General features: G+C 42.3%; 1 protein-coding gene and 1 long non-coding RNA gene across 3 annotated transcripts in view; both read left to right on the top strand.

Moving 5' to 3' along the window:
- LOC308485947 overlaps positions 1-877 on the top strand; it is a 33,841-nt gene extending 32,964 nt beyond the window's left edge. The window contains exon 8 of one of the 2 annotated variants that reach the window (XR_013990882.1): positions 688-877. This is a non-coding gene — a long non-coding RNA (uncharacterized lncRNA). Of the gene's footprint in view, position 1; positions 459-687 lie in introns of those variants that run through there. The other variant, XR_013990883.1, reaches the window with a different exon arrangement.
- A 2,761-nt stretch (positions 878-3,638) lies between these two features.
- SPCS3 (signal peptidase complex subunit 3) lies at positions 3,639-11,633 on the top strand. Its single transcript, XM_081022171.1, has 5 exons — positions 3,639-4,072; positions 6,231-6,306; positions 7,982-8,056; positions 10,502-10,617; positions 11,487-11,633. Exons 1-5 carry the CDS (start codon positions 3,930-3,932, stop codon positions 11,617-11,619), a joined length of 543 nt encoding a protein of 180 aa, XP_080878297.1. The 5' UTR covers positions 3,639-3,929; the 3' UTR covers positions 11,620-11,633.
- The last annotated feature ends 1,662 nt before the right edge of the window (positions 11,634-13,295 follow it).

Here is a 13,295-nt window from a genome sequence, read left to right as displayed (position 1 = left end):
GGGGATTGAGAAACTAAGGCGTGATGCAAAAGACTAGACTCTCTCCTCCACCAGGTCACCCCTGCTTAAAAGAAACATAGTCTTGTTTGCCTGATAGCTATTCCAACTTTCTAGGGTTTGAAGCTTTGGGGTTTAGACAGGATGGCCCTGGCAAGTATCTCCTTTGTTAGGGAAATTACAGATAAATAGCCTAGGAAGTAACTGGAGAATCATTTGGATTCTGTGCAAGAAATAGCCAGCTTGTGAAGACAAACTATGGTTTGGGGGAAAACAGAGATACTGTACCTGATTTCTTGGACTCTGAATTAACAGCATTTTGTGGTGCTGGCTGTATCCTTAAAGATCTGATGTGGAAACAGTGAACTCTGATTGTCTGTTGGAATGTTTAAGCTATACCTCCACCTACCTTCAACCTGTATATTTGTGTAAAAAAACACAAAAAGCCCACCCTCAAACATAAAATGCCAATAACTTTGCAGTAGCCTTCTAAATCTTGGTCTGTGCTCCTACATCTCAGTGCTTGGAGAAGTGGAGTGTACAACACTAATGTGAGCCTGTCCTCTTCAGTAGTGTGCGCAGAAGTAGTACTGCTTGTTTAAAAGCTTTAGGAAAGATAAATAATATTCCGTGCTTGAGTAATCTACAACCACTGACCCCAGAGAGAGCCTTTCATATCTCTTTCTCCAGGAATTGCATCTAGGGTGAGCCACTTCAGAGCCGCAGAGGTGGGTGGCAACTTCAGTGCCTTTGTGATATCGCCAGCCAGTACACCAATCCATCTCTTATCTGACAGCTATTTGCAGAATTCCATCCCAAAGCAGTAGCTGTGACAGGCATGCCGCTGCTGCCAGATCAAAAGGGGAAGTAACCAACAGAGCTTACCTACATATGGTGAAGCAAAAGGCACTCGTGAGATATGCAAGGTCACAGGGAGAACAAACGCAGGCTAATTATGCTACCCATTCTCAAAACATCCCACCTGGCCCGCTTACAACACTTGAGATTAATAGTGAGAAGTTGGGGCGAACGAAACGGGGAAACAATCGTGCATGGAAAGGCTCTAGGCAGAAGGAAAAAACTGCCACATGAACTAGTCACAAGGTTAGAAATGTCTGGCAGCACAAAACAAACACAAAGCCAAGCACAGCTGCTGCTTGGTAACACGATTGACAGTGCATGAGCGGGAAAAGGAGTGCATAAGCAGGAAAACGTTCTCCAAGGGAAGAGCCAGCCTCCAGCGAAGGAGTTGCTACAGACTAAACGGCAGGTAAAAAGGCCAGGGGGCTGTTGGAGATCCAACTTTTGGAGAGAGAGATCCAACTTTTGAGCTTATGAGGAAAGGCCACTAAATAATGGAGGAGAGGAGGCCTAATTTGGCTTGGCTTCTGATGGCCCTAGGGAGGAGAGAGGCAGCGTGATAACCTCAGGGGCAGTGGGCTCTCTACTTTTACTCACTCAGGTAGGCCTCTCAAGGTGCACAGGTGGGTGGATGTTGCCATCAGGGTCTATGAGGCAGTTGGCTAAGGATAAGGGGAGCATCAATGAAGCTTACTAATATGTTTCCTAGCAGAGCTGGCCTATCAGACAAGTGGGAGGAGTTATGTGGGATGAAAGAGAGTGGTCCAAAAGAGCTGGTTGGGCCATGCAGGAAAACACCACCACCACAAACTGGCTTATAAGTATAAAACCAAATTTACTAGAACAATAGCTAGAGTAGAGATAGGCTATAACTATTCAAACAACAAACATGCTAAGGTGCCATGTGCAAGACAAAGCCTGGAGATACTGTAAACATGGAATGGATAAATGTACAACTCTATCTTAACAAGTTACATGTACAGTAAACATTATACAGATTGGATAAATGAACCGTTCAACAAGTAGCGTAAGTCCTATCACGGAACGGCAACCCCGTGCCGCCACAATGGCAAGGGTTGCACACTGGAGAATATGAAAAAGTTTTTCAAAGCTGTTTTTCAAAGCTTGAACTGGATGAGATGTTTTCCAGTGAGTCTTGAGTTGGAAACACAAAGCCGTGTACACGGATCAATCACGGGAAGGCAAATCAAAGCCACCACCCTGGTGAGAATAACGCAAGTAGGCAAAAGGACCAGAGAAGTGATCAACTCTTAATTAAAACAAAACCAAAACCCGCTTGATTTGCAGCATGGGGAGCTGGTGTTTAAAGCAAACAGATTTTGCATGGGCTTATTAAACTAGTTCCTGCTTTTCTTAGATCCTAGCCAGGATGTCAAAATATATTGAATTAAAACACACACTCCCCACCCCTCATGAAGTAACTGACCCATAAGCCTTGTCACTTGAACAGCTTCTTAAGGGGCAAGATACTGCGTTGCATTTCCGTGTGTAGATGCTCGACTTCCCTCCATACAGATCAGTTCATAGGTGGATTCGAAAAGCTGCTTTTTTAGCAGACAGCCGTCAGGCGGCACTCGCTGCCTGCGGCGACTAGCAGCGGGTTATATAGAATAGGAGACAACCATAAGGGAGTTTAGACTGTTCCTTTGCCTGCAGACCGGATTTCCTGGCTATTTTTGACGCCTTGACTACGTATTTACCTTCAGAGTGGTAAAAAGGCAGTTGCTCATAAGGCAGCAACAAGGGAGATGTTCCGGCTTTTTTCGGTGCAGTGATTTGGGAGCAACGCGCGTCCTCCTCTAGAAGGAAGGACTAAGTTTAAGTTTCTCCAACGTCAAGTCTTCTTTGGGTTATTTTATTTTAAAGGGTTTTTTAAATGCCCTACAAAATGTCCATTGCTCATTGCCCCCTTCCCTGAAGATGGGGTAGCTGAGAGCTATAGTGAGAGTTTACTATAGTCCGCTCTCACGGTGCTGATTTGGACTCTATTTATCACCTTGCCACAATTCATTCAGCTTCGGAGTGGCTGCAAGTGAGTGGATTGTACCTGAAAGTGATTATATCACAATCCTGAGCAAACCTCACGATCTCCACAGTGCAGGCGGTGACTGAAGTTAATAATGACTTAAAATAACTCGCTTGCTTAAAAAACCGATTCAGTCTTTTTTTAAAACAAAACAAAACACAGTCTTTATTAACGAAATGAAACCTCACCAGCGAAGGTTTCCATCGCGGTACTACACAGATGAGGCATGTCATCAAGATGCAGGTAGAACGATTACAGTAGAAACCAGGATATGCAGATAAGCTAATGTCGCTAATGTCCATATAACTAGGGCTTGCGATCTCTAAACGCACAAGCCCTATTGAGCTCAGTGGGGTTTACTTCTGAGTAGACATTCACCTTGCATGGCAAATGCCACGAAAGAGGCGCCTCAACACAAAACACCCCTCGGGCTGCAGCAGAGGCGAAGGTAGCCGATTTCCTGCCCTTCCGCCCCCGGCTGCCGCCGCTGCCGCTGTTCTCCGTTCACTCGCGCGCGGACACGCCGTGACACTCCGACTGTTCTCTAGGGATCCCCATTCCATGCCAGAAGGTGGTTCCCCTACTATCACTCTGACCTTTTTTATCTCTCCTTTTTTCTTGCGGCGGCGGCAGCGGCGGCGGCGGGCGGAAGCGACTCTTCGAGGCCGATGGAACTTCCGGGCAGGCCGAGCTAGGGCGGAGGGAAGGGGGGCGGGCAGGAAGCAGGCAGGGAGGCGCACGGACGCTGGCTGGGCTCCTCCTCGCGCGGGCGACTGGGCGGGCTCGGCTTTTCGGCGGCCGTTTCGGGCCTCCTTTCCCTTTCAGCCACGCAGCGCGGCGGTGGCGGCAGCGGCAGCTTCCCCCCCCCCCTCCTCCTGCGTCCGCTTCCCCGCCACCCGAGGCTCGCTCGCTGGTCCTGCCTGCGCGCTTGAGACGGCGGAGGCGGGTGGTGCGACTGGCGAAGAGGGCCGGAGCGAGCGTGCGTGTTTGTGTGTGGTGAAGGCCGGAGCGGCCGGCGGGGGAGATGAACACCGTCCTGACCCGCGCCAACTCTCTCTTCGCCTTCTCGCTGAGCGTGATGGCGGCGCTGACCTTCGGCTGCTTCATCACCACCGCCTTCAAAGAGCGCACGGTGCCCGTCAGCATCGCCGTCTCGCGGGTCATGCTGTGAGTGAGGGGCGAGGGGAGGGTTGGGGGTCCTCTCTTCTTCCTCCTCCTCCTGCTCCTCTTGCTCCTGGGTGCTGAGCCTCATCCGCCCCTCTTCGAAGTCTTTCGAGTAGTGGGCGGAAAAGGTTCCCCTTCTCACCCCTTTCTCAGCAAGGATGTGGGGTGAGGAGATTGGGGTGAAGAAGGCGAAGCCTGACTTGCTTCGAAGTATTCTCCCTTCACCCCTCCAAAAAAAAAATCCATGCCCCCCCCCCTTGTGGAGCATCCCTCATGTGCAAAACGTTTTGCAACGAGCCATCTCCCTTCGCTCCATTAATATTAACCTGTGGTCCTCGAAGTGATTTGGGGCGGGGGCATAACTTATCAGGATGTCTTTGTGTGCGCCCATGGCAGTGGCTGATGTGTATTACACTTACCCCACCTCCCTGCAATTATTATTATTTCCCCCCACACACATCAGTCCCATCCCTGCTGCAAATAAGTCGCACAATGGAATGTTCGTGTTAAATTGGGTTGTCACTGAGGACGGATAAAAGCGGCGTGTATTATTGATCCTGCAATAATCACCCGTTGTTCTCTGTGTTATCACCTAAGTTTGGATTCCCTTTTCTCTTTGTCGATTATGGGTCTCAGAACAGTAGACCTTTCCTTCCTGTTCTCTCATTTCCCCTTTGTGCGAGCCAATGAGCGAGCACCACGAACTCTCTGGTGCTGTAGTGTCCGCCCTCTGGCAGGCTCCCTCCAGGGTGTACATAGAAAGGCAACTCGGCTATTGGGTTTAGCACACGTCAGTGGCTGTTGCCCTGGCAGCATATTGCCAAGCATAGGTCTGTTTCCATGCAGTTGGGGGTGGGGGGGCAGTGTTGTTTTACAGCAAATTCCCGTGCTGTTCTGACAAACACAAGTCCTGCTCTCAGCATTGCTGATTGGTGTTGCTCTGAATGGTTTCATAGACTGCCGTGCATCGTTTGTGGTGCTTGCATACTGATTTTACGTTCCTTGGTGCATTTGGAGCTAATGTGTTCTCAGCTGAATGTGTTAAATTATGGGCTTCAAACATCATACTCTATGCTATTAAAATGTGCTAAATGTGACTGCTCTTCATGAATAAAAGCATGGCAGTGCATGGAGAATTAGATTTGTTCTGGTGTTCTCTCGCATTGTGCCTCTTGGCAAGAACATTAACATTAGTTGCCAATGTCATCATCGCACAATGGCTATGATAACTATAACTCATAAGGTAAAGGAAATTAAATTATGTAGCCTATACATTATTGAAATCACAGGTGACATTCACTTGGCTCACGTTTGCCTAAGTTTCTTGCCCAGCTTCTAAGTTCCCTTCTGCTGCCCTGCATAATGTTGCACGCCACCCCAATGTCTGAGTGGTGTGAGCATTCCAGGCTCTTACCTAGGGTTTGGTTTCCTCATTCCTAGGGACAGTAGAGACTGACTGATGTCTTTAGGATGTATGGTTTATCTACACACACACACACACACACACACACACACACACCCTATGATGGAGGGACTCACAGCATTAACATCCCAGAAGGTCTTGCTTCTCCCATATTCACAGCCTTGGATTCCAGCAGAAATCAGGCATGACTCTCACTCTCTGACTTCTGCTTGCTTCTAGCACAGCTCTCACTCTCTCACTATAGCTTTTGTCTTCTCACTACCAGCCAGGTGAGGGAGGGGGTCCTCCCATTTGCCCTCTGGCAGAAAGTAACTTCCTTATAACAAATAAGCTGGCATTGCTACTTCAACAGTGGAATCCTCCAGACATAACCCTGTAAACATTTGTGTAGCCATAATACTTTATTTATGGCTTATAGAACATTTGCATTCTCTAAGGGAATATTTGTTTAAAACTTTTAATTTTTCCAAATTTTGTAGAATGTTTAGATATGCATGTTTAAAATATCCAAGTTAAGTTATTGGCTTGGATTCTAAGATAAGTCAACTTCAGGAAGTATATTTAAACTGTAATTATTATTGTTCATTCTACGTTCTGTTACAAGGGACCAGCCTCAGCACTACCTATGTTTCCCATTTCCCCCCACTGAATAAGAGTATCCTTTCTCTGAAGAAACTAATATTATCTTGTGCCAGCTGCAAAGAAGTTTGAATAATGTGGTTTTTTATGTGTTTTTAGGAAAAATGTAGAAGACTTCACTGGACCTGGAGAAAGAAGTGACCTTGGAATCATTACTTTTGACATTACTGCAGATATCCTTCATAAAAATTTGTAGAGCTTCAGAATAAATCCTGTTTTTAAGTACTGATTACTAGAGGTGAGAAAATTAAAAATCTATACATCTTCGAAGCTACTTCTAACAAAAGCTGGGAATGGAGAATACATGATACAGATATTAGAGGCTAGAATGTTTGGTTTATATTTGAGTGTTTTCTCAACTACAGCATTGTTATTAATGTCATAATGATACCTGATTCTTTAGGGTGGTGCTGATGTAACACTTAACCATGGTTGAGTGGGCTGCAAGCTTGCACACTTCTCTTATCTCAGTGGTGAATTCCCCTTCCTTCCTTTTAGCGCTATGGTGTTGCATTACTGAAGGTTGCCAAGTATTTGCAAACCAATTTATATATCTGGTGTTAAATGATGGTTAAAGCTAACCATGGATACTCTGAACACAAATGTTTACATTTAGAAAAACAAAAACAGAAGGGGACCAATGCACTAAGTTATTCATGGAAAACAATGCCACATTTTGTTAACCCTCATTTTCTTGCCCATTATCTTTGCTTTGCTTTCTCTCTGTCACAACTCTCCCTATTCTCCTCACCAAATTGTGTCCCCCCCCCCTTCTCTCTTTTCACCCACATCCTTTCCCTCCAGTCTTGCTTTTTGCTCTGCTGCTGGTCCTAGCCCCTCTCATTGCCTAGTATGGCTGCCTGGTTGAAACAGGACAGGCAAACTGGCACAAACTCAGCCATGCAGCTCTTAGTCCAGGAAGCAGCTGAGTGTCCACCCTTGCTATTTTCAGGCACCTGCAATCTGCAGGTGTTTCCATAAAGAGTGAAAACAACAGTGGACAAGTGTTTCAGTTAGACGTTTCCCCAGGGAATGGCAATTTGCACAAAGACCCTATGTTATGCAGGCCTGCCCTAAGTGTTTTCATTATCCCAGTGGGATTTCTTGTCTTGAAACAGCATACTCTGCGTCATATCAGAAACTCCCTTCAGCTTCATCTGTAGTTTGCTGTGTAGAATAAGGAATTGCTGTTTGGGTTACACTAGTCTGAAAACTGAACTAGTTGTACTAGTCATTGGATACTGGCCTAGAACTCTAGTACGTAAGAGACTTCGGCTTTGTTTCTTCAAAATCCCAAATTCCTCAGTCCTATAGCTGGAATAAACAGGACTGGCATGCATATATTCTATTACCTGTTTAATACCAGTATCTGACAGTATTGCTTTTATTGATTGATTTAATTGAAGCAGCATCTGAGGTAATGTGGAACAAAAATGTTTTAAAATGAGCAAAAATTGTTTATTTGAAACAATATGAAAAATCCATTTCCTTTTGAAGATTTTTAAAAAAGAAAGAATTGGGAAGAATGCAGGGGAGTTAAATAGATTTGGAAATGGTGGGTGATCATCCCTTCCTTTCTGTCTCTTATTCCCTCAACCCAAAAATAAGAACCTTTAGCAGTTTTCTTTTTTTACAAAAGTAAACCTGCTGGTCTTGATCTACAAAAATTAAAATGTCATGAATCCTCAGTTAATATGTTGTTTATCACAGAGAAAAGCCTTAAGTTGAGAAATGCCTTCTGAATAGAACATTTCTGCTTTAAAATGCCTGGATAGTTGATCTGCACTGAATGAATGTTTTTGAAAATATTCAAAATTTGAAACAATATGTGTTCCTTAACGTTCACACATCTGCACAGTATATTTGACTGGAATGTGAAACAATTATTTCTGTATTTATCAGCAGAATATTCAACAAAGAACAATGTAAGTATAACTTGTAAAGTGGTTAAATGGAAATGCATACTAATTGTATAGTTATTTCTGTCGACTCATGAAGGGGGAGCAGGAAAAAACTTAAACGCGTAGCAGAGTTCCCCCCCTCCCCCCAAAAAATAGACCAGAGGCAACTGTACTTCATTCAGCAGAGCTTTTACTGCTGCTGAGGCAAGTGAGCATAATGGTCACAAATCCAATACATTCAGGATTGGCACAGTTCATAAAAATCCAGTTGCAGCACTTACAATAAAACTTGCAAAACTTATCATAAGACTAAACCTTAACACTACAGTGGTACCTCGGTTTTCGAATGTTTTGGTTTTGAACGCCGAAAACCCGGAAGTAACTGCTTCGGTTTTCAAATGCGCCTCGGAAATTGAACAGGAAACGCGGCTTCCATTTTGAGTTTTCTGTAAGTAAATGCTTCCGGAAGTAAATGCTTCGGGTTTCAGAAGTCGAATGGTCTTCCGGAATGGATTAAGTTTGAAAACCGAGGTACCACTGTGTCGCATACAGAAACAAAACACTAGAACAAAGAGAGAGAGAAAGAAAAAGTGAGCGAGAGCCAGGCTCCTCCTGGCCTGACTATCATAGTCAGCTTGACCTTGACAGAAAGGGCAACAAAAGCAGTTTAAACCAGCTGTACTCAGCTTCCCAGCAGAAATAACCCAAACAAAAACTAATGTTTGGCAAAAGTTGGAAAGTGTTTCTGTATTCTGAAAGTTTGTAGGTAAGATCTGAAATCTGTTTCGCAAAGTTGTCTTTGTAGAAAGGGGAACACTTGGGTTTTCAAACGTTTAGTGTTGTAAAGTCCCCAGCACCTTATAATATCTGCTTCTACGAATGTACTCATGGCTGTCTTATCCTGATACAACTGTGCCACTGATGTTTGTAAAATATTTAAGTGGGCACTACATTGAAATTGGTATGTTACCACTCTTTAATTCCTCATTCCTTGCCTAAAAAACTTTGAAAACATGCCTGTGTATTCATGATTGTGCTAGTTACACATGGATGGAATAGTGATGCTCTGGTTTCTCGGATGATTGCACAATCTATAATTATCTACTGCTTGTTATATTCTTCTGATTGTTTCATCAGTCTCTGGCCTGGTTCACGCATCACGCAAAACCATAGAAAACCAGCTATGGTCTAGTGTGAACAAGGAGCTTGTTAGTGCACTCTACTGAAAAATTCTCACTTTGCTTCTCCTGTTCTTGCTGCTGCAATGCCTCTGGGAAACAAGTCAGATTTTGACTTGTCATGATGGGCAAATGTGTGTTTGCAGTTTTTCTCCAAACAAACCATGAGCAATACTCAAGGTCCTTGGCTTATTGCTTGTGGTGGAAGGGTGAACCATGAGCCCAGATTCATGTTGTAACAAGGTGGATTGTCTTGTTTCCCAGCAGCACAGCATGAGTGGTAGAAGAGGAGCAGAGCAAAACTTTTCAGCGCACAAGTGCAAATGTATATTTACATTAAAGCATAGTTTGTTTCCATCTGTGGTTTAATGTGGTGTGATAACAGGGTCTCTGTAACTGAAAGAAGGCAAACAGTGAAACATTGCCACTCATATTTTGTGATTCTTGCTAGATAGATCCACCAAGTCCTCTGCAGAAAACATGTAAATACAGTGGTACCTCGCAAGATGAATGCCTCGCAAGACAAAAAACTCGCTAGACGAAAGGGTTTTTTGTTTTTTGAGCTGCTTCGCAAGACGATTTTCCCTATGGGCTTGCTTCGCAAGACGGAAACGTCTTGCAAGTTTGTTTCCTTTTTCTTAACACCGTTAATACAGTTGCGACTTGACTTCGAGGAGCAACTCATAGAACGCGGTGTAGTAGCCTTTTTTGAGGTTTTTAAAGATCTTGGTTATTTTTGAAGCTTTTCCAAAACTTTCCTGACACCGTGCTTCGCAAGACGAAAAAAATCGCAAGACGACAAAACCCGCAGAACGAATTAATTTCGTCTTACGAGGCACCACTGTAGGCTGGAAATACTAGTTTATTCCAATTTCCATTTATTTTAGTAAGACCTTATGTGAGATTGGCATTTTGGGGGAGTGGTCTGCAGTTCTCAATCTATCTGGTGCACAGTTATAGCTCTGAATTACTAGTCAGCTATGCACACAATACAAATCTTGATAACAGTAACAAAGTCTGTTTTATTACATGTTAATTTTCCAAAAGCAGTTCATTAACTGTTTACTTCTTTTTATTGTAATGCTACAATGTTTTTTCAGGAAGGATTTTTTTTTTTTTTTTGCCGATGCTTTACTATGTAGTTTACTTTTGAGCCTATAACTCTTACGATATCACTAAAAGAAAGCCCTCAAGCCCTGTGTGAATGGCTATCTCCATGTTCCACTTCCTTGATGAGAAATTTTTGCCATTTTCTATTCCTTTTAGTGATTAATGGCAGCTTTAATTGCAGGCTTTGAACCAGGTTGTCCTCTGGGACAAAATTATTTTAAGAGGGGATAATCCAAAGCTGCTGTTGAAAGACATGAAATCAAAATACTTCTTCTTTGATGATGGAAATGGTCTCAAGTGAGTAAATTCCCTTCCTGTATTCGTTTTGATTATGTATGCAGTGATGTAGCTGAGAGAACTCGTCAGCAGAGAAAATGTTTACCTTCAGGAATGCGCTCACGTTGTCATCTACGTTCTTTTAGTGGAATAACATAAACATTTTCTTATCACAGGCTTTCTGTCAATATAACACATTTTGCAAACAGCCATAGTTCAAATAACTTACTATGTGCAAAATCCGAGTTCCCCCTGTGTCTTTTGCAGCCACATTTTATGTTGTTGTGGTTGTGCCAGCTGGAAGCTGTCAAAACTTTGGAGTAGTCTCCTCATTACCTGCAAGCACAATCTAACCTACAGCAGCTAAGCGGATGAAACGAATTAGCACGATGGGTGAGACAATGAGCAGGGTGGGGATGGGGAGCAAGATGCACAGGGAACAGTTATACTAGGAGAGGGTTCTTATATAACATTGGAAATGATGGAAGGAAAGCAGCAACCAGAAAGAGTGTTTATAAGGGCTCACAGAGTTTCTACTTTTTATAGTGCTTCTGTTTCTGGATTTAGGGTTCAATACATTAGTGTTCTCAAGTCCTATTGAGATCTGCAGCACTTCCAACGCTTAACAGTAATCTCTTTGAGGACACTTTCTGCAGATTAGCACATCTAGAGTTTGGTATTTTTTTTAAGATGCAAAGTATCATAAATATCGTTATAGTTTCTTGATGAGAAAAATTGGTCCCTTGCATGTGGCCAATGGATTGTATGATAAATAAGATTAACGAATTCTTAACGCTGGCATACATGGTCCTGCATGCTGCAGCATTTATTGCAATGTACACTGCTTAGAGTATTCAAATGATTCTACTAATACTGTGTTCAAATTTCAGGGGCAACAGAAACATCACATTGACTCTTTCATGGAATGTCGTACCAAATGCTGGCATCCTACCTCTTGTGACAGGAGCAGGACACATATCTGTTCCATTCCCAGATACTTATAAAACGGCAAAAAGCTATTAAATTATTATGCTGAACCTTGAGTAACATATTTTTATACTTGTACATTATAAATTTTATCGCTTTTTCGTCTCGCGCCCACCTCAATTCAAAGGTACTGTACTGAGTTTCTTTAGGTTTAGCTGAGATGGAAGGAAAATAATTTGTCTGGTTTGTTTTCAACTTTCAATTCAAAAAAATGAACTTGAAATCTCAAGGAAAGGTGAATCGTTGTTTTAAATTTTGGGCAAAAAGTTATTGTTCTGGTTATCAGGACAGGTAATACCTTTCTTACAAATAAAACTTTTTGAAACCGGAAACAGTTCATTTGGTTTGAATGTATTGAGAGTTCATGTTTCCCTCCGATCTTTCACATTTCCCTATAGGTAGGAGATGTTTGTCTTGAGATTTCAGATCCAAAGCTATGACGAAATTAAAAGACCTTAATAAATGATAGAGTTGGGAAGGACTTAAATAACGTCCTATAAAGATTTAGTGCAGCTTTTCTTATGAAAAGATTTTCTAAAAAGCTTTATGCTACACCTTACTAAAACTGTGCTGCATCCTTAAATTTTTTAGAGTTTCCTTTTAAAGTGTAAATACAACAAAAGTTAGAATTCATAGGTAAAGAATGAAGCAGTAAATCAGCAATCATGAATAAAAGAGTTTGGATCATTGGATACAGTAAAGATGCTTCATAGTCTCTTCTATCCATAGCCATCTGTGCCTCCTGAAATACATTTCTGAAGTTTTTAGTGGGTTTCTAAACAATGGGCATATGGGGGTTATGTGATTTTTAGGACTTTTGCTTCTCCCACATTCCATTGCTCTTTCCCCAGGTGTTCTCCCCCACCCCCCCAAAAAAACTTAGCAGAGGCGTTTTGGGGGAGTGGAGGTAATTGTATACTGCAAAAAAGAAGAAAAGTTTTATAAAAGGAAAGAGAACAGGGCTATAGAACCCCCTTTCTCAGCAAGTAGAGTTGTCCATGGTTTCTCACAGTATTGTAAGCCAGAATATACATAGCTTCTTACAGTGATGACCATTTATCGCTTACCACGAGATCAATTAGGAGTTGAACTTTAGGGAATTATCTGAATTCTTAGATGAGGAAGGAGGAGGAAGATCCTGAAAAGGGCTTTTATATTAACAAATGATTCATTTCTCTAAGACTTCACACTAGCAGCTTACCTTTTTTTACAAAAAACAATGAAACTGCAATCCCATGATTATTTTTCTAGGGAAACAAAGTTCCATTGCCTGTTAAATATTTATTTTATAAATATATATTTATATTATTTTATATTTATATTCGGCTCTTCCACCCAAAGGTTCTCAGACAAATGTTAATTGCAAAATATAAGCATATACTGTAATACAAAGTCTGTGAAACAATAGAATAAACCAGACATCAAAATAGAAGCATTTAAACACACAAAAGTCAGAAATTGCAAACGCTTCAGTAGCTAGTACCTCTCAATCATTACTGTAGGCCTGCAAAGATAGGTACATCTTCAGCTGAAGTCTAAGAAGTAATTTCAGTATTCCGGCACTAGTTTTCTTTTTTTTTCTTTTTTGAATGATATTTATTCAAAATTTCATCAATACATAAACACAAAAAGAAAAACAAGAAACACAGAGGGGAAAAAAAGAAAAAAGAGGAAAAATATACAGCAAAAAATAGAACAAGAGGAAAAAACCC

This window comes from Podarcis pityusensis, assembly GCF_964106645.2.
Source record: "Podarcis pityusensis genome assembly, chromosome: 9".
Classification (NCBI taxonomy): Eukaryota; Metazoa; Chordata; class Lepidosauria; order Squamata; family Lacertidae; genus Podarcis; species Podarcis pityusensis.
Note: the sequence above shows the minus strand (reverse complement) of the source record. Positions and strands in the feature narration are given on the sequence as shown.

Bases quoted from the DNA above. Each gene is read 5' to 3' on its own strand.
- SPCS3 (XM_081022171.1), top strand. From the start codon at position 3,930: ATGAACACCGTCCTGACCCGCGCCAACTCTCTCTTCGCCTTCTCGCTG. The intron at 4,073-6,230 runs GTGAGTGAGGGG...ATGTGTTTTTAG, and splicing joins GCCGTCTCGCGGGTCATGCT to GAAAAATGTAGAAGACTTCA. The intron at 10,618-11,486 runs GTGAGTAAATTC...TTCAAATTTCAG, and splicing joins GATGATGGAAATGGTCTCAA to GGGCAACAGAAACATCACAT.